Source organism: Chanodichthys erythropterus, chromosome 3 (genome assembly GCF_024489055.1).
Source record: "Chanodichthys erythropterus isolate Z2021 chromosome 3, ASM2448905v1, whole genome shotgun sequence".
Taxonomy (NCBI): Eukaryota; Metazoa; Chordata; class Actinopteri; order Cypriniformes; family Xenocyprididae; genus Chanodichthys; species Chanodichthys erythropterus.
In genome coordinates, this window is record NC_090223.1 from 52,487,032 (window position 1) to 52,512,305 (window position 25,274).

Genomic DNA, 25,274 nt, shown 5'->3' on the forward strand with positions numbered 1-25,274 from the left:
GCCACATACCCCCACCACCCGACTCAGGCCGGGGAGCCTCTTTCTTCGAGAGCTTACGGCTAATGTACAGTACCGGCCGCTCCTCACCCTCTATCTCCTGGGACAGGACAGCACCCAGCCCCCTGTCCAACGCGTCAGTCTGCAACAGAAAAGGGAGAGAAAAGTCAGGAGAGTGAAGCAATGGCCCGCCACATAGAGCAGCTTTTACCTGGGTGAAAGCCTGCTGGCACGGCTCCGTCCACTGGACCGTATCTGCAGCATCCTTTTTAGTTAGATCAGTCAACGAGCTGGTGAGGGCCGAATTATTAGGTACAAACCTTCTATAATATCCCGCCAGCCCGAGGAACTGTCTAACCTCCTTTTTGGTCTTGGGGCTCGGACAGGTCGCAATCGCTGCCGTCTTGTCAATTTGGGGACGCACCTGCCCCAAGTGGAAGCCCAGATACCTTACTTCCACGCGCCCAATTGCACACTTCTTCGGGTTGGCCGTGAGCCCAGCCGCTCTCAGCGATCTAAGGACGGCTCTCACATGCTGCATATGCCGCTGCCAATCATTACTGTAGATAATAATATCATCCAGATAGGCAGCCGCATATGCAGCATGGGGCCGGAGAACTTTATCCATGAGTCGCTGAAAGGTGGCCGGTGCCCCGAACAGCCCGAACGGAAGCGTAACAAATTGGTGTAATCCGAACGGCGTCGTGAAAGCTGTCTTTTCTTTGGATAAAGGCGACAAGGGGACCTGCCAGTACCCTTTCGTTAAGTCCAGTGTCGAATAAAATCGAGCCGCACCTAGCCGGTCAAGCAATTCGTCCACCCGCGGCATTGGATACGCGTCGAATTTCGACACTGCATTCACCCTGTGATAGTCCACGCAGAAACGAACCGAGCCGTCGGTCTTAGGAACCAAAACTATTTGGTTTTTGGTCCAGTTACTGCTGGACTCTTCTATTACTCCCATTTTCAGCATTGCCTCTAATTCATCCTGAACTACCTTTTTTTTTGCGTTCAGGTAACCTATACGGCCAGCTGCGAACAACCACGCCCGGCTCCGTCTCGACATGGTGCTGAATGAGGTTGGTACGTCCCGGCAGGGGAGAGAACACGTCTGCAAATTCTGTTTGCAACTTGGATAAATCAGTGAGCTGGGAGGGCGAGAGGTGATCTTCCCCCGGGACCAGAGCGAGAGATTGAGTTTTTAAATTCGCCTCTGGTCCGAGATCATCCTCCCCGCTAATCACCGTCGCCAGCATCACTGATTCTGCCTCATTCCATTTTTTCAGGAGGTTGAGGTGATAGATTTGACGTGCCCCCCTCCTGTCGGACCGTACCACCTCGTAATCGAGCTCTCCCACTTGCCGTGTGACCTCAAAGGGTCCTTGCCACTTTGCAAGTAATTTCGAACTGGAAGTAGGGAGCAATACAAGCACTTTTTCTCCCGGTGCAAATTTATGTAGGTTAGACCGTCGGTTATACAGTTGGCTCTGTCTGTGCTGGGCCTGTAACAAATTCTCCATTGATAGCCGCCCCAAAGTGTGGAGTTTTGATCTCAAGTCCAGCACATACTGAATTTCATTTTTGGCCTGAGATGGTCCGTCCTCCCAAGTCTCCCTGAGGACATCCAGCACCCCACGGGGCTGGCGCCCAAAGAGAAGCTCGAAGGGAGAAAACCCCGTGGAGGCTTGCGGGACCTCTCGCACTGCGAATAACAGAGGTTCTAACCACTTATCCCAATTTTTGGCGTCCTCTTGAACGAACTTACGAATCATGGATTTAAGCGTGCGATTAAAACGTTCGACCAGCCCGTCCGTTTGTGGGTGAAAGACGCTGGTACGAACCGATTTAATGCCGAATAATTCGTATAGTTCGCGTAACGTACGTGACATAAACGCCGTGCCTTGATCAGTGAGGATTTCTTTTGGAATCCCCACCCGGGAGATTAAGTGAAACAGTGCATCCGAATACACTTTTAGCAGAAATGTTGCGGAGAGCCACTGCTTCAGGATATCGTGTTGCATAATCAACAATGACTAATGCAAAGCGATGTCCCCTTGCTGATCGTTCTAATGGCCCGATGAGGTCCATACCAATTCTCTCGAAGGGGACCTGCATTAATGGAAGCGGGCGCAATGACGCTTTTGGGGTGGCCGGTGGGTTCACCAACTGGCATTCACGACAAGACGCGCACCACCTGCGTACATTCTCGTGAATGCCCGGCCAGAAAAACCGGGTCATGAGACGATTTAGTGTCGCTGCCTGTGCCAAATGCCCCGCCATCGGATTAGAATGAGCCGCGTGGAAAAGCATTTCCCTGCGGCTCTTTGGCACTAATAACTGGGTTGTATCTTCTTTTGTCTGAGTGTCTTGGGTCACTCGATACAACCTATCTTTTATAATCGCGAAATATGGGTAAGCAAGCGGACGTCCAGGCTGGAGAGGCTGACCATCAATCATAGAGACCCTATCAAATGCATTTTTTAATGTCTCATCCAGGGGAAAATCATTGCGTTCCGGAAGAATTAGTCTTCCGGCTTCACTCAGATCCCCTGCAGCAGAACTCTCCGGTCTCTGATCAGTCTCTCCCACCTGTACTCGCGCTTGCTCACCCCGCGTTCTTTTCCCCCAAGAGGCATCCGAGCATAAACATCCCAATAATTGTTTAAACGCGGGCCAATCCGTCCCCAAAATTATCGGATGCCGGAGGTGCGGGTTAACTGCCACCTCAACACTATGCTTTTGTCCCCTAAATTTAATTATGACGGACATTACGGGATATCTTACCACATCCCTGTGCACGCACCGAACCCCAACCATGCGGCCTGTATCCAATGCCCCAGATGAAATCAGGCTTTGATGGAGAGAGGTTTGGTTACAGCCCGAGTCCACCAAAGCCTGATAGGTACCCCCCTTGATACTCACAGGTATTTGGTACCCGCCAGCCTGACCAGGGCCGGCCTGTGGATCGTCGGGGGCCCGGATCACTGTCCCGAACTCCATAACCGGACATTTATCCACAAAATGCAAATGTGGCGGAGGACGAAGATTGCATGGCGACGTGCTCACCGTCTTCCTTCCCGGGTTTCGGCACCAGTGTAGTAGACTTAAGTTCGTAGTGGGGGAAGGAAGAGGTCAGGGACGACGAACAACTGCTGACTGAGTCTTTATTGAAAAACGGTTCAACACACAGCAACGAAAATAAACAATCCACAAAGGGCTTCACTCCAGGTTCGGCATACGCTATCCACAAGGGCTTCTCTCCAAGTTTGGTTTACACCATCCACAAGGGCTTCACTCCACGAACCTCGACTCAACTCAGTCAACAGTTCCCCTCTCTCACACGCTCCTACTTCTCACGGCGTTTTATCCTGTCTCCGCGCCAATCACTGGAATGAGAAACAGGTGTTCGTGATTTGTATCCAACCCACTCACTTACCAAGCGTCTCCCGCTATTCTCTCCGGTTGCAGACCTCGCTGAACCACGCCCCCCTCTCCACACCGTGGCTTTCTTCTAAACCCTCGAATCCACTAATACTCCCTCGGCAATGCACAATGTCATCAAAATTCACCAGCACCCACTCAATGAACTCCAACGACCCACACCAGGCAGGCGTGCCTTTGTCTCTGCATAGAAATAAAATTGTGAGCCTCAAGGGAATGCTGCCCCTGCTCCAGACATAGCAGCTCAACCGCATGTAAACTCATCTTTGTTACTCACTTGGAGGGTCCGTCTTTATGTCACTTAACATGGTAATGTAGAAATTGCACAATGAGGAATAGTTCAAGGAAACAAACCTTAAAGGATTAGTTCACTTTCGAATAAAATTTTCCTGATAATTTACTCACCCCCATGTCATCCAAGATGTTCATGTCTTTCTTTCTTCAGTCGAAAAGAAATTAAGGTTTTTGATATTCCAGGATTATTTTCCTTATAATGGACTTCAATGGCCTCCAAACGGTTGAAGGTCAAAGATAAGACCCTTATTCTTCGTCTGGTATCGTTTAAAGCCCTTTGAAGCTGCACTGGAACTGTAATTTTGACCTTCAACCGTTTGGAGGCATTGAAGCACATTATAAGGAGAATAATTCTGGAGTGTTTTCATCAAAAACCTTAATTTCTTTTCAGCTGAAGAAAGAGAAACATGAATATCTTGGATGACATGGGGGTGAGTAAATTATCAGGAACATTTTATTTGAAAGTCAACTAATCCTTTAATAATATAAACTCAGGTTAGTTTATTGACAAAGATGGATATTGAATGGCAGAAAACAGAACTTAAGTAGACAGATCAAACAAAAGGAGCTAATGAGATAATTAATGGACAACAGGTATACTGGATGACTAATGACGAAAACTCAGGAAAACACGGTCACAGGACTGAACCAAAAATACAGTTTAAACATAAGAGACAAACCATACATATAACAGTATTCCTTAGTCTATTAATTCTAAACAATATAATAAGAATAAAAAAAGTATTAAAGAATGTCTGTTTTCTAATTTATTTTTTGTAAAAAGCATATAGGGTCTGTGCAACAATAATTCAATCCCTAGTGATAATAAGTGCTTTATTCCTGGAGGCTCCAAAAGATAACAAAATAGGCTTTATTTTATTTTTTTTTATTTTTTTTTTGTAATTGTTATTAAAATATTAGGAGAGTTTTATACTACTGCAGCATTTAGAGATACATCCGTGTTAGATATAGATTTGGGCCACTAAAGACCTGAATATATAATAATGATTGGCAAAACATTAATCCATTTAAGGGTTAATGGACAGTTTTTTAGAAACTTTCATAAAGTTAGAATAAATGTGCAGTTTTTCAAGCACAGGTATTGAACGTCTCAGAAGGGGGGGAAAAAACAGAATTGTTGATGTTTTAATGCCACAAAGAACATGTTTTTATCATTTTACTGTTTTTATTTATTTTTTGTACAGTGGTTGGGAATAGAGGCAGAACATAAAGTCCATCATGTACACCAGCAGCAAAATAAGTAATTTGTATAGCAAAAAATGACTATATGTTGTAACCATACTCACATACACAAAGTATTTTATATTTCAGTTTTCTTTGGTACAAATGCAGCTTTGATTTGTTTTTATTGTTATTATGTTTTTTATTCATTTTATTTTATTATATATATATATATATATATATATATATATATATATATATATATATATATATATATATATATATATATATATATATATGGTTACATATATACATTTCTATATCTGGACACTATATTTATTTTAAAAAATCCCTTTAATAGTTGACTTTAAATAGTTTATACCTCATATAATTTATAATGTGCCAACAACACTAAAATAAAAGCTCAATATGGAAGTTTATCCAGAATCATGTGTACATTTATTTGGGTCAGAAAAATCTACAAGACGTGCAATAAATAATACAGTACATAAATAATAGAATGCTCAAACATTCTCAAACAAACACAAAAAATTAAAAACAAGAAAAAAGCTGTGCAAACACCCTCACAAACATAAGCACATGCATAAAGAAATAGTAAACAACTTTGTTTTTCCCAGGAATGACTGTTAGTAGCTATTAGAAACATGAATCCAGAACATGTGTTGGACAGTATTAGTAAGTATGTTCAAGAAGAGATACGGAACACACAGTAAGAGAATGTGTAAAAACTGAAACAAAGAGATGTAGCTGGAAGCGTTTTATGTGCAAGTTTTAAGATGAGAGATAAATGACCATTTAATGAGCAACTTAGCAAGTGTTTTTCCCGAGATCCCAAGATGGCTTTCTGAGAAAGGTAAATTCAAAAGCTGTCAAGCTCACTGATCCAGCAACAACATTGTCTAGTGCTTCACTTCAACAACATGTAGCAGTGATGGGTTCAGGGCAAACGCACAAACAGATACTGCTTTCTGTTTGAGTCTCCTGCCTTTATTCTGAGAAAATCTTCTGAAAGAACTATTCATTCCACACAATCTATCAGTTCCCAGATCAATGGTTCTTTGCAGCAAATAAAGGGAAAGATAATCTAAAAAAAGAAAACTTTCTTTATGTACTCGCTCTAATTATTGTTCAGCACCTGAATTACATTCTTTCTTCTGTGTAAAACACAAAATGAGATGTTTTGCAGAATGTCTAAGCTGCCGTTTTCAATCACTACTGCTTGTAATGGTCCAAAAAGGACAGAAACACCATGTTCCAAAATTATACAATTAGTCTTGGTTCACTTAGCGTTCACAGTCATTTTTAACACCGACCCTAAAAATGCAAGACAAAAAATGGCTTTTATGACGTGTATTTTGAGACAGAACTTACCAAACATCCAAAACAATGCTGTGTGCTGCAGTGTTTTTAAGAACAAATTTTGATTAAGTTTTAGTCTCTTGACTAAAATGCCATTTAGTTTAATCATATTTTAATCATCCAAATTGTTTTAGTTTTAGTCTAGTTTTAGTCAACTAAATATCAAATGATTTTAGACTAAAATCATTTATAGTTAAATTGTAATGCATCAATTAAGCATTTCTCTAAAGTTTACAAACTCATTACATACTCCATGGAGAAAACATCCATTAACCTATTAATTATCATGCACTGTTCGATTTCTGGTTACGGCCTGTATGGTCCGGGTCAAATTGACCTAAATTGGATTCAATACAATTCTCCAAAAATCACACTATATATATATATATATATATATATATATATATATATATATATATATATATATATATATATATATATATATATATATATATATATATAAAAAACAATCAGGTACTTACCAAATTGGATATTTTGACAATTTTCTGTGTATTTGTCTATTCAAGCGTGAAACGGTAAAGAGAGCTCAATTCAGTGCTGGTGCGCTGAGAGGCTGCTTTCTGTGTGCGCACAGAAAACGAATGAATTGAGCTCTTTCATCACGCTTTTTCACATTTAAGGGTTGGTCACACCAGGGGCGGTTTCTTCATTAGGGCAATAGAGCAACGCACCCCCAAAGTGAGAAAGGGACAGATTTTTCAATCACATTCAACCAGAGTTACCCTAGCTGTCACTGCTAGGCTGTTTGTTCTGCCTCTGGATATAGTCCAATCAGCATCGAGTCACGCTCTGTGGAATACCGCCTCTTTTCGGGCAATTTCAGTCCGGCCGAGATTTGCCCCCAGTGCTCCCATAGACTTCCATTCAAAAAACTTTTTTTTCGAACTGCAGGCACTGCATTGCAATCTCTATGGGTTCCGGGAGGGCTCGCACTAACGTGCTTTCGTCATCATACGTAACCTTAACTTGTGCAGCGATTGGTGGAAACAAACATAACTCTATTAATATTTTTTTTTTAAAACTGAAGTGACATCCAATAATTTTCTCAGTGCATTATTTACATTTCACAGACATATTCTCCATCTGCAAATGTTAGAAAGTCGAGAAAATATTTCCATTTTGCAGTCAGGCGTGGACGAGCCTTCAGCAAGCACAAACTTCCGTGAACGAGCGCCGCCGCGCGCATGCGCGCCAAACAGACGGAGTTCAGTCTGAGTAAAATACATTTTGCTAAAAATATTTGTAGTTGAAAATTTGTTTTTGTTGGCGAACATAATTATGCCATATGTAGAATTTCGAAAATAAAACTAAGTGTATTTGTACGATAGCAGTAACTGTGTAAAGTGACTGTTGTAGGGTAATCAAAATAATAATAATAATTATAATTGTTCTGTTCTTTTGTTTTTATTTATTTTCATTTTTAGTTTAGTGTATTTAACTTTAAAACACTTTTTGTTTTTACATTGTAAAGTTACAATTTTAGAATATAGCCTAGGCCTAATGTGATTTGATCTATTCTACACAGTTACATTCATGTTTGTTTTTATAGCCTTCAATATAAACATTGTTTCTAGGACAATATTGGGCAGGATGTGAAATATATATATATTTTTTTAATTAAATAGAGATTTTTTTTTAGATCCCAGTCCTATGCATGCTTTAAAATACTGAATTTTCCATGTTTTAGATTAGTAATGATACATTATTATATCACTTGTTAAATGATTATTTAACAATTAGCCTATTCATTCCTGCATTTCATTCATTCCTGCATTTCCTGCAAATTTTGTGCCCCACCAAAATTTTTTTGCACCAGCCGCCACTGGGTCACACTAAACTTTTCAGTCCATTGACTTCCATTAATATGCATGCAAATGTGTCACACCACAAACGCAAACTCATGTGAAACGTTTTGCATTTTGCAGCATTCCAAATTTCAAGTTTGGTGAACTCTGAGCTGCAAATTCGCATCACATGAAGACATGACCAGTATAAGACCTCTTGGCTGAATTAAAAAAATGATAGTTTTGCAGTAAAGACAGGTAGATTGTATATTTTTCATACATTTCATACATTTTCATGTACATCATATCTCAACCGTTGAAGAGTCCAAAGAAATGTCACATGCTTTATCCATATGTCTGCTCTTCTCTTTCTCTCAGACATTTACATTTTTTAACATTTTATGAGACATAGAGCAAGTGTATGCCAACTTATGTTCTTCACAGACAAAATGACAATAGACTTTTTTATCATAGTTTTTTGTCATTCAAAACTGTTTTTTATTTAGTTGTAGATGAAAATTATTTTTACCAGCTGAGAACTTGTGAAGAGCTAATAAAATCTGTAAAGAAGTCAAAACAGTGGCAGGAATGCCTAACTCACACAAACAAATAAAGATATGCTGCAAGGAAACACGGTTCTGACGCCTGTACTGAGCTGTGATGGGCAACATCATGACTATGACGAGGAAAAAAAAAAAAGGATTCTGTCCTTTTTAGGGTTGCATCTTGTGACATCACATCCTGTTTTTGGTTTGTTTAGATGTCTTTAGTCTGTGTTGTGTTCATATTAGAGATGCACTGATTGCAATTTTCTTGGTCGATTTTTGTGTGTGTGTGTGTGTGTGTGTGTGTGTGTAGGTGTGTGTGTGTGTGTGTGTGTGTGTGTATGTGTCTACTTTTCTTCAGTGCAAAATTTTATTTAAAAAAAAAAAAAACAAGTAAAAAGACAGAAAAAAAAAGAACAAAAAAAAAAATTCAAACAACAGCACAAATAAATGCAATAGAATAAAGAGAAATATGAAATAAACATGGCTTCGAGATTTTCAGGTGGGTATTCAGTAGGCTATATTCAGGTAAGAAATACCACAGAAATTAAAGTAATCAAAAAATAACACTGGATAGTCTTCATTGTAAAAAATAAATACAAATTAATGCTTACAATTAGTTACTCAGTCTCTGCTCTTGACTAAATTTTGTAAGTAAGCTTGAGACTGAAAAGCAGCTTGTGCACTCCACTTATAGATCAGTGGTGCGTGTGCTTTTGGTGTGAGCACGAAACCTGTGGAAATTAGTAAAATTAAGCGCAATACAAGCACTATTTAACCGGAGCGAATGAGATGAGTGAGTGCGAGGAGGCGGGTGTGTGTCACTTCACCGGCAGAGAGAAGAGAGCGAGAACGTGCTGCTGATGTTATTGACTGTGCCGCTGGCAACAAAACGGATCAGCTCAGAATCGCTAAGACATGAGGAAAATCAGCTGATTCCGATCCCTGGCCTTTATAGTTCATATTTCAGTCGAACCACACCAGAATTTGTTTGGAAGTGAAGCAAGACCCCCTGAAAGACCCCTGTTTTTCGGTCCGTTTTAATCGAACCTGCCAAGTGTGAACACATCCTTAATCTGAAATTATTGAATTGGCTAAACGTTAGGTCTGTTAATGAGTTATACCTATGGGCTACCTTATACCAAAGGGAAATTAAGTGCTTGTATGTTAATTAAGAGCAGCTATTGGTTTCAAGTACTATGAAGCACATAGTTATATAATTAAGGATGATCATCTCGGTTTAACAAACATGCCAGTCTCATTATCCTTAAAATGTGTGGGTGTAAACAACACTTAGATATAGTTTGATTCCATAACCTCCTGCTGAAGGAGGTCAATGAGATTAAAGCTGGTGATAGTCCAAATACAGCAGTTTTAAAATTGTAAATAACAAGTGCTGAGCCATCAAACACAGTAATTATTTGCACTGTCAAAAAAGGGCAAAAATTGTATCATAAGGGGTACAACAGCAAACCTAGAACAACCCTGCACCTTATATATCGCTAAAAGGCACATATTAGTACCTTAGACATTGATGAAACTTTTAAGCATAAATAAGGTACAAGATATCCCTGTTGTAGCCTACCCTTAAAGAAACAAAGTTTTCCACATTTTTGTCTGGGAGTGCGAGGTCTATTAACTTCATGTTGCTTGTCCGAATACCAAACGGAATGATAATAAATCAGAAGAAGGACATTTTACAAAATTATGTTTTTATCAGAAATCCTGGATTGAACTGGCCATCCATAGGGTGTTTCCTTGTCTATGGCTTGAGACACTGGAAAAGACTGTAGACATAAAAACAGCAACAGTGTCATCTACTGGTCCATGAATGGAATTTCATGTCATTTTCAGCATCATAGAGTCTGCAGTTAATTTCCAAGGACTCTGTGACAAATCAGTGCACAAAGAATGAATATTAAGTAAGTAAATAAATAAATAATCAGCACAGACAACACATCAACTCAAAGCTGAAGCTGACAACTGAGATTCTTATGCCTTTAAAAAGCCTCAAATGATCAGCACAAAGTTTTTGAGCCAATCACCTGAGCCGTAAATGTCATTTGACTAATTACCCATAATATGCACCTGAAAGTCCTTCACTACAGCAACTCTGGCCCTGACCCAAATGGCACACTTTGTGCTGGAGGGATGACATATTTTAATAATGTTAAATTAGCATTACTCTGGGTCCCTTGATTTTTCCATTGGCTTTCAGATTATTGCTGAAGATAAACTCTGTGACTGACAAAAGTTAATGATTCTCATACATTTTGCTCATCATGATAGTCCTCAAAAATAAACAACTTTTATGAATTTTGAAGACAAATATTTAAAAAAATAAATAAATAAAAATAGGACAAATAATTATAAAATGATTTGACATAGAACACCAGAAGCGATTGCTGCCCTTGGGGATGTGTGAGGTTTATTTATAGATCCCGATAGAGCCTATGATGGCTTTTTTGACCAAAATAATAGGGCAATATGAAAAACATGGTCTAAGAGAATTGTAAAGGAGTGCAAAAATGATGATAAACCATGGATTACTAAGGGAATAGGGAAATTCATTATATATGAAATGTATAATAACTAGAACAAAACAAGCTGAAAATAAATATGATGTATAAAATAAATTAATTAGTAATATATGATTTAGTAAAAAGGACCATTATCATAAATTAATGGACAAGTATAACAGTAATACTCAAGCAACATGGAAAGTACTTTACAGTATAATTAATAAGAATACTGGAAAAGTAGATTGTCCAATTTTGTAAATGATGATACAAGAATTATAAATATAGTGAATGACATTGTCAATAAATTTAATGAGTATTCTGTAAATACTGGATAGTTAGCAAGATATTGTGGAGCAGAGAACTGTGGATGAAGTGAGATAGATATCTTTATTTCTGATTGCAGACCAATTTCTCTACTTTCCCAGTTTTTAAAAAATGAAAGAAATTATTTGTGCATATGCTTGATAATTTTATACATAAACAAACTATTGAGTGAACATCAGTATGGCTTTAGAGCAGGGGTCTCAAACTCAAAATGGCTGGGGGCTGTTGCTGTGATTGACACCTCATAGGAGGGCCATTTTAAAGGTGGCCTAGAACTTTTTTTTTTTTTTTTTTTTAAGATGTAATATGAGTCTAAGGTGTCCCCTGAATGTGTCTGTGAAGTTTCAGCTCAAAATACCCCATAGATTTCTTTTAAATTAATTTTTTTAACTGCCTATTTTGAGGCATCATTAAATATGAGCCTATTTATGCTGCGGCCCCTTTAAATGCTGACGCTCCCCGCCCACGGAGCTCGCGCTTGCCTTAAACAGTGCCTAAACAAAGTTCACACAGCTAATATAACCCTCAAATGGATCTTTACAAAGTGTTTGTCATGCATGCGGCATGCATGCGTCGGATTATGTGAGTATTGTACTGTTTACATTGATTCCGAATGAATTTGAGGCTGTGCTCTGTGGCTAATGGCTAATGCTACACTGTTGGAGAGATTTATAAAGAATGAAGTTGTGTTTATGAATTATACAGACTGCAAGTGTTTAAAAATGAAAATAGCGACGGCTCTTGTCTCCGTGAATACAGTAAGAAACGATGGTAACTTTAACCACATTTAACAGTACATTTGTCACAAGCCGGGCTTGAACTCGGGTCTCTGATGTGGTAGTTGAGAGATCTGCCACTAGACCACAGAGGTTGTAAAGTTGGACCCAAACGAAACACTCAAGGCAGAACTCCAGGCAATGTTGGTTTATTAAAAAAAAGTCTTTGCAAGCCAAAAATCTAACAGAAGTTCTTCTCAGACAGAGGCATTGGTAAAATGAGAGAAACATATAAAAATAAAAGCTCCTCGAGGGGAGAAAACAAAACTAGAGCTCCTTATAATAAAATAACTAAGAACACCTTACTTGAGGTAGAATGGAAGGACTAGGAAAGACTTGGAACAACAAGCAGGTAGCACGCAGCCAAGACTCAAAAACCAAGTGAGGAACAAAAGGAAAAACACAGCTAAAATACCCTAAGAGAAACAAGGCACAGGTGACCTGGATAATGCTAACAAGATCAAACGAGGAAGAAAGGGAGAAGACAAGACAGGTTTTAGTAATGAGACATGAAATGTGGGGTTAATTCTAAGAGAACGAGGGAGAAATAAACGATAAGAAACAGAGTTAACTTTCCTTGCTATGCGAAAAGGGCCGATGTATTTCTGGGAAAGTTTCTTGGATTCGACCCGGAGGGGCAGGTTCTTTGTAGCTAGCCAAACCCTTTGACCGACTCGGAAATTAGGAGCAGTCTGGCGGCGGCGATTAGCTTGATCTTGGTATCTTTGGGAAGTACGAAGGAGGGTGAGTCTGGCCTTCCTCCATGTTTGTCGACAGTGTTGGACAAAGCGTTGGGCTGAGGGAACGCCTACTTGTGCTTCTTCCTCTGGGAATAATGGGGGCATATATCCAAACTGGCATTCAAAGGGGGATAGTCCAGTGGCCGAGGACTGGAGGGTGTTGTGAGCATATTCAGCCCAAATTATATAGGTGGCCCAAGACGTGGGATTATTAGCCGCCATACATCGGAGGGTGGTCTCCAGGTCCTGATTAATTCGTTCCGTTTGGCCATTTGATTCTGGATGGAACCCAGATGTTAGGCTAGCTGTGGCCCCAATAAGCCTGCAGAAGGCTCCCCAGAACCGGGATGAAAACTGGGGACCTCGATCAGAGACAATGTCCAAGGGAATACCAAATATACGGAAGACATGGTTAATGAGAAGCTCTGCAGTCTCCTTGGCCGAAGGCAGCTTGGGCAGGGGAATGAACCGGGCAGCCTTAGAGAACCGGTCTACAACCACCAGGATGACCGTGTTGCCCTGGGATGGTGGAAGTCCAGTAACAAAGTCCAGAGAAAGGTGCGACCATGGCCTGCGGGGAACAGGTAAGGGACGGAGCAGTCCCTGAGGTCGCTGGTGTGTAGACTTTCCTTGGTTGCACACAGGGCAGGCTTCCACATAGACCTTAACATCCTTCTTGATGGATGGCCACCAAAACCGCCGCTGGAGAAAGTCAAGGGTGCGAGCACTTCCTGGATGGCAAGTCAAGGGAGACTCATGACCCCACTGCAAGACCCGGGCCCTGGCAGACTGAGGAACAAACAGGCGTCCAGGAGGACCATTACCTGGGTCAGGCTCATGGGCAAGGGCCTCTCGCACCACTCTTTCCAGTTCCCAACTGATGGTGCGACAATCCTAGACCTCGGAATTATTGATGTCAAAGGCTTCTCTTGTGTCTCAGGAGAGTAGGCTCGAGACAGGGCATCCGGCTTGACATTTTTGGTGCCAGGCCTGTAAGATAGGAGAAACTGGAATTGATTAAAAAACAGTGACCATCGAGCTTGCCGGGGGTTTAACTGCTTAGCCTGCTGGAGATATTCTAGGTTTTTGTGGTCCGTGAGAACCTGGAAAGGGTGCTGAGCCCCCTCAAGCCAGTGGCGCTACTCCTCCAAGGCAAGTTTTACTGCAAGCAACTCACGATCCCCCACATGGTAGTTGCACTCAGCATCCAACAGGCGACGAGACATAAAGGCGCAAGGGTGTAATTTTCCATCTTCACCTCTCTGTGACAGGATGGCCCCTACCCCCACCTCTGAAGCATCCACCTCCACCACAAAAGGTCTTTCTGGGTCAGGGATCAAAAGAATGGGAGCGGAAGTGAAGCGGCACTTGAGATCCTTGAAGGCCCCTGCTGCCTCCGGACCCCACTGAATCTTAGTTCCTCCTCCCTTGGTAAGCGCAGTCAAGGGGGCCACCACAGAGCTAAAATTCTTAATGAACTTCCTATAGAAGTTTGCAAAGCCAATAAAACGTTGAACCTCCTTGACCGTAGTAGGTATGGGCCAGTTGTGGACCGCTTCTACCTTCTTAGGGTCCATCTCCAGGTGGCCAGGAGTGACAATGAATCCAAGAAACTGAGCCTGTGTAACATGGAAATCACACTTCTCGGGCTTTACATAGAGGTGATTGTCGAGGAGTCTCTGGAGTATCCTGCTAACATGCCCCTCATGCTCCTCCAGAGATTTAGAGAAAATGAGAATATCGTCAAGGTATACAAAGACGAACTGATTGAGCAGGTCCCGGAGGACATCATTAATTAACGCTTGGAATACTGCAGGGGCATTGGTGAGCCCAAACAGCATTACGAGATACTCGTAGTGGCCTGTGGGGGTGTTGAAAGCAGTGTTCCATTCGTCTCCCTGCCGGATCCGCACAAGATGGTAAGCATTGCGGAGATCCAGCTTAGTAAAGATGGAAGCTCCTTGAAGCAGCTCAAAAGCTGTGGCCATGAGAGGTAGGGGGTATCGATTCCGAACTGTGATCTTGTTGAGGCCCCAGTAATCAATACAAGGCCTAAGACCCCCGTCTTTCTTCTCAACAAAGAAGAAACCTGCCCCAGCTGGGGAGGTAGAGGCACGGATGATGCCGGCTGCCAAGGATTCCTTAATGTAGTTGTCCATAGCTGAACGCTCTGGAGGAGACAGGGAGAAGATCCGACCCCTGGGAGGGCAGGAGCCAGGGAGTAAATCAATAGCACAGTCGTAGGTGCGGTGAGGTGGTAAGGAGGTAGCCCGGGACTTGCTGAACACTGCCTTGAATTGATGATAAACGCTGGGGACTCGGGACAGGTCGACAGAGTCTTGAAACTCAGAACTAGGGGCTGGAGGACTCTGAAGTAGACAGGAGAGTTGGCAAGTGGGACCCCAACTTAGAATAGTGCCAGTGGGCCAGTAGATATGCGGATTATGTCTGCGCAGCCAAGGGTGACCCAGGATAATGGGGTACTCGGGGGAGTCAATAAGATAGAAGGTCTCCTCCTGCTGGTGTTGAAAGATGGTAAGTTGCAGGGACTGAGTGGCCTCTGTTACTTTGCCTGGTTCCAGAGGTCTGCCATCCAAAGCGGTAACTGCCTGGGGGTGAGGAAGAAGTTGGGTAGGAATCTTTAGTTTCTTAGCCAAGGTTAGATCTAAGAAGTCACCTGCGGCCCCAGAATCGATCATAGCCTGGACCAGACGCTGGTGGCCTTCCCAGGACAAAGTGGCTGGAACTGCCAGGACGGCGTTAACAGGAGGACCTCTAATTTTTCCCATCACAGCCCTCCTGTTGCTGTACGGGGACAGGCGTTTCCCGAGAACTCGGGGCAAGTGGAACGGAAATGGCCGGAAGCACCGCAGTAGAGGCAACGACGCTCCCTCATGCGACGTTCCCTCTCGCTGGGAGAAAGCCTGGAACGGCCCAACTGCATGTCTTCTGGGGAATCATGGAGCTGTTCGGGAACTGGGGAAGTTCTGGATGCAGGAATACCAACTGGAGAAACAGACCTATTCAGAGGAACTTGAGAATGTGACTCCTTGCGCCGAGCCACTCTCCGCTCTCTCAGGCGATTGTCTAGGCGGATGGCCATTGCTATGAGGGACTCAAGATCCTCAGCTGGTTCTCGAGTGGCTAACTCATCTTGAAGTGGCTCAGACAACCCTCCTTGAAAGCAGACCCTCAGTGCCTCATCGTTCCATCCGCTCTTTGCTGCTATGGTCCGAAACTCTATGGCGAAATCTGCAGTGCTACGGGAACCCTGACGGAGAGTGAGTAGGCGCTTGGAAGCCTCCTGACCACTGACAGGATGATCAAACACTCGCTTGAATTCTTCCACAAATGCCACATAGGACTCACAACAGTCATCCTGGGATTCCCATACTGCAGAGGCCCAGGAGAGAGCCTTATCTGAGAGAAGGGTAATAATGTAAGCAATCTTAGAGCGATCTGTGGGAAAACTTGAGGGTTGGAGCTCGAAGGTGAGAGAGCACTGGGTGAGGAAACCCTGGCAGGAACTGGGATCTCCAGCAAAGGGTTTAGGAGGTGGCAGTCGGGGCTCCGCCACAGGAGAAGGTCTGTCCACACTCGGCGGTGATGCAGAGGAAGGTGAAAACCAGGGAGGCGTTCGAAGAGCTGGCGGATGGAACTCATCACATCGGCCAAGAGTTGAGAGTGTTTGGCCATTAGCTCTTCTTGTCGGCTGAGAACGGCTTCGTGGCGCTGAAAAGATGCCTCGTGTTGAGCAATCACTGCCAACAGGTCCTTGGAACTGAGTGTTTCTGGGTCCATGACTGACTTGGTTTTTCTGTCACAAGCCGGGCTAGAACTCGGGTCTCTGATGTGGTAGTTGAGAGATCTGCCACTAGACCACAGAGGTTATAAAGTTGGACCCAAACGAAACACTCAAGGCAGAACTCCAGGCAATGTTGGTTTATTAAAAAAAAGTCTTTGCAAGCCAAAAATCTAACAGAAGTTCTTCTCAGACAGAGGCATTAGTAACATGAGAGAAACATATAAAAATAAAAGCTCCTCGAGGGGAGAAAACAAAACTAGAGCTCCTTAACAATGAAATAACTAAGAAGTGTTAGTGTGCTGTGGATTTTTGGTTGCAAAATAATTAAAATCTTAATATATTCTTATTAAAATCTTGTTATATTATTTATATATTTATATATATATATATATATATATATATATATATATATATATATATATATATATATATATATATATATATATATATATATATATATATATATATATATATATATATATATATATATATATATATTTATATATATATTTATATATATATATATATATATATATATATATATATATATTTATATATATATATATATATATATATAATCTTTATTCATTACAAACACTAAATCAATCATTAGGCATACACAGCACAGCAGTCATAAATCGTTACAATTCAAGTCTAATTTATTTGTTGATACTTGGAAGCCATTGAAAGAACATCTTTTCAGAAAGAGCATTTTCCATTAAACAACATAAAATATAATACAATATTTATACTGCAAAAAATTATTTTCCCACAGAATTAAGATTATTTTACAGATATGTTTGCTGTTTTGCCACCAGGAATGGAGACTTGAATGAATGAAAGAGTTGTGGGTAAAATTTCTCTACAATCTATTCTGATTCATCAACACAGTTTCACTGATGATCCAGAACCAACCCAAAACCCAGGATAGAGCGGCTGAGTGAATGTGGTCTGGACTGTGTGGATGAGGCTCATTGTGTCAGAGACACTGTAGAAGGACAGAGTTCCTGCATTGTGATCCACATACACTCCTATTCTACTGCTGACGGACTTTACAGGGAGATCCGTGCGTATGTTATTGTGCCAGAATGAATATCTGGAGGAAGAGCAGTACAAACTCCAGGAATGGTCATTATATCCAAACCAACACTCACTTAGTCCCTTCCTATTGATGCTCTTATATGACACCGACATATACACACTCCCACTCCACTTAATCTCCCAGTAACAGCGTCCACACACACTCTCTCTACACAACGCCTGCCACCTTGGATCAAATCTGTCTGGATGATCGGGATACAACTGCTCTGTGCCAGTGTTATTAATCACTCTTTTACTCTTAGACAGACTGAGGAGTTTATTCACTGTGTTCAGATCCAGAGTGAGCTGATGGGAATCTGATGGAAAGAAAACAGGAATTATGAATCTGTCTGATTTTTTTTTAATGTAGCTGAACTCTTCATGCTCAATGTATCATCAGTGTCTCAGTACAGCTGACCAGATATCCTGAATCATTATTTACATGATTAATTATTAAACTCTTCTATCATAATTTATTTCACCTTCTACAGGAAGAACATGAACAGATTCAGTGAGTTTTTCTGCTTGTTTTCTTAGTGACTTACACTGTAGGAAGTTGTTCCTGGTCCTGGGAACAATGTTGGTAAAAGTGACTGTGGAAATCAACAGATGAAGAGTGTGATTATGATGTCAAGAGAAAATGATCCCCAAGTCAGGATCATTTCTGAGAGCAGATGAATCTCCAGGACTTTACCTCTGTCAGAGATCTTCTTGATCTCCTCTTTGCAGAAATCCTTTAGTTTGTCTCTCAGCTGATGGACAGATTCTCTCATGTCATCAAAAGAGAAGACAGAACTGAAGGGATCGTCAGGTTCATCTGTAGATTCAGGAGGTGCTGAGAGAGACTGGAAACTCTACAGAAAACACAAATCAAAACTCATCAGATCCATCAATAACCTGCTATCAGATCTCTGCAGCTCTTGTTGATCTTTAGTAACTCAGTGATGCTTTGTATCTTTTTTGACAGCGCATCACAAGCTCAGCTTGTACGTCTTCTTGCCAGAACATGCCAGCGGAGCAGCACGTTCACAATAGCAACTTGATTCTGTCCACTGAAGAGGTGCTTTTCTATAGCCAGTGAACTTCTATGTCGAGCTCGTGGAGACGGTGACAAGTCAACGGTCTGAAAAAGAATGATTCAGTGGAATTGGTGTTTGGTGCAGCTTTATAAAGGCAGCTAACTCCAGCAGCTATTCACACACTTGACCACTGTTGCGAAGGCTGTTTTTTCTTTTTCTGCTGATCTACCATGCCCCCCTGCAGTACCTTTGTGACCCCCTGGGGGGCGTGCCCCACACTTTGAGAACCACTGTATTAGAAAGACTGTGGTCATAAATCCAAATATTTAGTGTTTTGAAATTATACATAGTTCAGTCATGAAACTATAGAGGGCGCAGGCTGATGGGACTGTAATGCAAATGGCTGGTTACATTCACTAGCAGTTTGCAGCGTGCTTCAGAATTCCTTTAAAACCCTCCACCTTCCCCAGCTCCACCTGTATAGATCTGTATGGGTTATTGATATATGTTATTTGTGCAGCAGAACTATGTCTTACTCACAGCAACGTATCGGCGTATGTATTGGCAGTAGCAAGTTCCTGTACTTGCTCTGCAGCAGCAGCAATAATCTACAACAACAGCAATAATCTACAGCAGCAGCAATTCAGCAGTAGCATAGCAGATCTAATCCGCCAATACCAAATACATTAACATTGTCATATACATTACCATGCTAACAATCTTCCAAGAGTTGTCATGATTGAAATATATTTAAAAAATGAATTACAGCAACAGCAAAATAACGCAAATGGCATCGATAAAAAAAAAAAAAAAAAAAAAACAACTTTTGTCCAGAAAACATGAAAGTAATTAATTTACATGTGGAAGTAAAATCTACAATTTAGTAATATACCAACATCTATCTCATGAAATATTTTAAATCATAAATCCTGATTAAATGCCTCATTCACCATCTTAGCTGTGTTATATCGAGTAAATTGGACTCTAAAAGTACTGGGAATGTCATTAAAGCCTTTGTTTTATTCACAACATTAAGTGCAAAATCTGCTAAATTCATATTTGTGTGATGAAAAGGCATTAATATGTGATATTTTTGGTTCATTTTTTGTAATCATTAATTTCATTTACTTAGAATATGTAGTAGTATTACTAAACAATAATTTAATATATGCTTGGCTAATTTAACTTTTAATAAAGCACGTTTTATTGAAAAAATAATAGATTACTGTTGCATTATTAAAAGTGAAGAAACAATACTGTTCTATTATTTATATAACACACACACACACACACACACACACACACACACACACACACACACACACACACACACACACACACAGATCATCACTTCAGTTACCAGCTCATTCTGCTCTCATGAAATGTTTCTCTGGGGATCATGCTCAAGTCTACTTCTAGATCTCTGTTACCTGCAGGAAATGGATGTGATGGTGTGTGTGTGAAAGCTGCTCCAGCTCAGCATCTCTCCTCTTCAGATCATTGATCTCCTTCTCCACTCGCTTCAGTCGTCCTTTAGCTCGACTCACTGCAGCCTTTTCCTGATCTCTGATCAGCTGTGTGACCTCAGAGCGGCTTCTCTCAATGGAGTGGATGAGCTCAGTAAAGATCCTCTCACTGTCCTCCACTGCTGTCTGTGCAGAGCGCTGTTAGGACACACATCACAATCACACAGTGGCTTCAGCAGGACGGACAGAGTCCAAACTGAGACGTCTCTTCTTCTCCAGACTCACCTTATGAGACTCCACAGCCTTTCTCAGCTGCTGAAGATCTTTCTGTCTCTGCTGGATTCTCTGACGGATCTTTATCTGTGTCTTCTTCAGTTGTTTCTGGAGGAAAAACCAATAACAGGAAAAGTCAGATTATACTGTTGTCACCAAATCATCATGTGACAAAAAATCTTGTTAAATACACTATATTGCCAAAAGTATTGGGACACCCCTCCAGATCATTGAATTCAGGTGTTCCAATCACTTCCATGGCCACAGGTGTATAAAATCAAGCACTAGGCATGCAGACTGCTTCTACAAACATTTGTGAAAAAATGCTCTCAGGAGCTCAGTGAATTCAAGTGCGGTAGCTACCGTGATAGGTTGCCACCTGTGCATTAAGTCCATTTGTGAAATTTCCTCAATACTTAATATTGCACGGTCAACTGTCAGTGGTATCATAACAAAGTGGAAGCAATTAGGAACAACAGCAACTCAGCCACGAAGTGGTAGGCCACGTAAAATCACAGAGCGGGGTCAACACATGCTGAGACGCACAGTGCATAGAAGTCACCAGCTTTCTGCAGAGTCAATAGCTACAGACCTCCAAACTTTGTGTGGGCTTCAGATTAGCTCAAGAACAGTGTGCAGAGAGCTTCATGAAATGGGTTTTCATGGCCGAGCAGCTGCATCCAAGCCTTACATCATCAAGTGCAATGCAAAGAATCGGATGCAGTGATGTAAAGCACACCGCCACTGGACTCTGGAGACATGTTCTCTGGAGTGCTGAATCATGCTTCTTTGACTGGCAATCTGATGGACGAGTCTGGGTTTGGCGGTTGCCAGGAGAACAATACTTGCCTGACTGCATTGTGCAGTGTAAAGTTTGGTGGAGGGGGCATTATGGTGTGGGGTTGTTTTTCAGGGGTTGGGCTTGGCCTCTTAGTTCCAGGGAAAGGAATTCTTAACGCTTCAGCATACCAAAACATTTTGGACAATTTCATGCTCCCAACTTTGTGGGAACAGTTTGGGGATGGGCCCTTCCTGTTCCAACATGACTGTGCACCAGTGCACAGATCCATAAAGACATGGATGAGCAAGTTTGGTGAGGAGGAACTTGACTGGCCTGCACAGAGTCCTAACCTCAACCTGATAGAACACATTTGGGATGAATTAGAGTGGAGACTGCGAGCCAGACCTTCTTGGCAACATCAGTGCCTGACCTCACAAATGCACTTCTAGAAAAGTCAAAAATTCCCATAAACACACTCCAAAACCTTGTGGAAAGCCTTCCCAGAAAAGCTGAAGCTGTTATAGCTGCAAAGGGTGGGCCAACTCCATATTAAATAGTGCTCTAGTACTCCAGTCCAGACTCAAGACGTTTTTTCTCAGACTTGTCTCGGGCTCGTTGGTATTTGCACTCAGACTTGGTCAAGGGTCTCGCCAAAAGTTCTAGTTGGTCTCAACCGAGTACAGCAGGTCAGTCTCACTTCTTTCCAATTCAGAGGCGATCCGTTGTTACCAGCAGCTCCACACAGGCAATAACGTCAGCCGCACATTCTTTCTCTCTTCTCTCCGACGGTGAAGTGATACACACCCACGCGGGCGCCTCCTCTCTCTCACTTGTCTCATTCGCTCTGGTTTCCGCAGGTTTCGAGCTCACACCAAAAGCGCTCGCACCACTGATCTATAGTAGTAGAGCGAACAAGCCACGCTCAGTCTCAAACAGAGACAGAAGTCAAACAGAGTCACAGTACCAAAATGAGTGACTTACTGTGCTTAAAAGGTCAAATACATACAAAATTATGTCAAAATGCCCGTCTTGGAGATTATTCAGATACAGTCAGTTTTGGATCATTAAATGGCTAAGAAATAGAACACGTATTGTGTGACAGTATAGGGTCCTTTCAAAACTCTTAAAGGGACAGCAGTCCAATATTCCTGCTGCTGTCTGTCATGGTCATTAAAGGACAAAAGTAAGAATAATAATAAAAGTAAGAATGGTAAGAATAATAACTGTATTTAATATTTACAATACAGAATACAGAAATTAGGTATTTGTAACCACTGGATGTGTTATTTTACATTTGATTACTTTAATTTCTGTAGTATTTCTTACCAGAATAAAAAACTACTTAACCTGAAAAACTTAGTTTCATAGCTCTCTATTCTATTACATTTATTTGTGCTGTTGTTTGCATTTTTTTTTATTTGTTCTTATTTTATTACTGAGTTTTACTTTTCTTTTTTTTTTAAAGAAAATAAAAATTTTACATTGAAGAAAAGTAGACTTTTGTAGACTTTGCTGTCAATTATAGTTTTTAGAAAGAAAATAGGAATCGGCCAAGAAAATTGCAATCGGTGCATCTCTAGTTCCAACTAATTCCACAGCAGAACTGCGACTTATATCAATGTTTTGCGAACAAATCTGTGGCTGTGAAAAAACCATGAGAGTCAATGATTCAAATATCCTTTCAAAAATACTGCTTCGTTACTGAATGAATGAATGACTCGATGACTCACTTGATGACTTACCACCACCTACTGGTGGTTTTAGTGTAATATTTAATCAGTTTAATGGGGAAAATATTGTCTCTTAATGGAAAAGGTGTGACTGCAGCAGTCTAAGTGGAAGAGAGGGGGTACGTAGAAGAATGTTAAATGCTTCAGGTGGTACGTGACTGTAAAATGTTTGGAAACCACAGCTGAAGTGAATTTAAAAAACAAGCAGGCAGCTAATATGCACACTTCAGTCACTGTCATTTTCATTGCAAAAAAAACCAATGGTTTATTGTTTTAGTTACTTTGTAGGCCAACTATGGATTCTTTAGGACAAGTAAGTGTCACAGTTCCAGTCATTCCCGGACTCTAGTTCCCATAATCCTCCCTTGGTCTTGTATACTCTGGTTGCAATTCTGAGCGTTTGTCATTGTGTTAGTCTGCCTGTTACTGATCCTGTCTGTTTCCCGTGTACGATTCTCTGCTGCCTGCCCTTTGGATTATTTGCTCTGTCTTGGACTTATGATTATTATCTGCCTGCCCTGGCCTATTGCCTGTTCTCCGACTACGATTCTGCCTGCTCTCTGCCATCCCTGTCTGCTATTGTTCTAACATTGCCTGTCTTGGACTCGACAAAGGTGGACTTGACTACAGCCCTAATATTAAACTTTACAGATTAAGAATAGGATGTAATTAAAGTTCATGTGCACGTAAAGGCAGGTGTCCCAAAACTTGTGGCAATATAGTGTATGTTTACGGTGCATTTTCACTATATTTTCTGTTAAGTTCAAATGTGGAGTACAAATACTCTCAGCAGTGAAAGTCCACTTGCAGCTACTGTTCACGTCTGCTAACATCTGCAGTGTGAATGATGTTACCTGATCATATGGGTGCCAATATAAATAGTGTCAGCATTATTTCATCAGTGTCTAGTTTAAAGTTCATACCTGTTTCTCTGTCCTCTGTGCTGCAACTGATAGAGTGTCGTGGTTTTTATGTTCATCCATCATACACAGCATACATATACAACTCTGGTCAGTGCAACAGAAAACCTCGAGGAGTTTATCATGTTTATGGCAGATCATGTCCTTCAGTCGTCCAGTGGCATCGATCACTTTGTGTGGCTTATGAGAGTGATAATCCTCATGACGGTCAAAATGAGTTTGACAGAAAGACTCCAGACACACCAGACAGGACTTGACGGCTTTGTATTTTCTTCCAGTACAGACGTCACACTGCACATCTCCAGCTTCAGCGTAACAGTCAGCAGGAAGTTTAGTTTTCTTCAGTTTCTCCACCATTTCAGCCAGAATGGTGTTTTTACCTAAAGCAGGTCTTGGACTGAAGGTCTGTCTGCATTGAGGACAGCTGTAGATTCTCTTCTCATCCTCCAGATCCCAGAAGCTTGTAATACAGCTCTTACAGTAACTGTGTCCGCAGGTAATGGTCACTGGATCCTTCAGGAGATCCAGACACACTGGACAAGGGAACTCATCCTGAGAAAATCTGTCTTCTGCCATTTTACTGCATGAATACAGAGACAGACACACAAAAGCTCATCTGCACTTCAGTTTCCGTTTCTCTGAACTCATGTGATTCCTGTTTCCTGCTTCTGTGTTTCGGTCTGTAAAGTCTGTATAGTCAAAGATCATAAAATGTCCACTAGATGTCAGTATCAGACAGACACTCAAAGAACATAACTGACAGAGAATCAGGACAACATCAATAATAACTGCATCCTAATTATCATATATATGCAGTGCTGTAAGCAATGTTGTTCCATGATTTCAATTATACTTGGCAACATAAAAAAGACATAAAAAGACACACATAAATATGCATATGATTATGACTCCATGTTTTCCTTATCTCATTTAGCTGTGGCTATTCTTTGAACATCAACTGCCATGCATGAAATCTGTGCAAAATGTTTGGTCTACTCTCTCTGAGGATCCTCATCACACCAGGATGCCTATTTGTGACAATCATTCGCACAGTCACTCCTCTCTGCTCTTGCTGTCTTAGGCTACGTTCACACTGTCAGTTTTTGGGACTGACAACTGCATTTACATAAAGGTATGAGTCTTGAAATGTCTTGTTCACACAGCAACTTAGCGTCTGGAGCACTTCCTGTATGA

The 25,274-nt window shown here is 41.3% G+C and overlaps 1 protein-coding gene across 4 annotated transcripts; it reads right to left on the reverse strand.

The window, feature by feature from the left end:
- Window positions 1–9: 9 nt before the first annotated feature.
- Window positions 10–24,707, reverse strand: LOC137017956 (E3 ubiquitin/ISG15 ligase TRIM25-like). 4 transcript variants are annotated; one of them, XM_067382764.1, is made up of 6 exons: window positions 24,084–24,707; window positions 20,662–20,757; window positions 20,341–20,562; window positions 18,586–18,745; window positions 18,437–18,484; window positions 17,451–18,208 (listed from the first exon to the last, which is right to left on the reverse strand). In XM_067382764.1, exons 1-6 carry the CDS (start codon window positions 24,654–24,656, stop codon window positions 17,694–17,696), a joined length of 1,614 nt encoding a protein of 537 aa, XP_067238865.1. In that variant the 5' UTR covers window positions 24,657–24,707; the 3' UTR covers window positions 17,451–17,693. The 4 variants fall into 4 exon arrangements, with proteins under 4 accessions (XP_067238867.1, XP_067238866.1, XP_067238865.1 ...); XM_067382763.1 differs by having other exon boundaries at window positions 20,341–20,574; XM_067382766.1 differs by lacking the exons at window positions 17,451–18,208; window positions 18,437–18,484 and adding an exon at window positions 10–139 and having other exon boundaries at window positions 20,341–20,574.
- Between the last annotated feature and the right edge of the window lie 567 nt (window positions 24,708–25,274).

What these genes read in the sequence shown, in the direction of transcription:
- LOC137017956 (XM_067382763.1), bottom strand. Translation starts at nt 24,656, where the DNA reads ATGGCAGAAGACAGATTTTCTCAGGATGAGTTCCCTTGTCCAGTGTGT. An exon ending in AGGCTGTGGAGTCTCATAAG is followed by an intron (nt 20,575 to 20,661) that starts GTGAGTCTGGAG and finishes GTGTCCTAACAG; the next exon opens with CGCTCTGCACAGACAGCAGT. An exon ending in CAAGAAGATCTCTGACAGAG is followed by an intron (nt 18,485 to 18,585) that starts GTAAAGTCCTGG and finishes TGATTTCCACAG; the next exon opens with TCACTTTTACCAACATTGTT.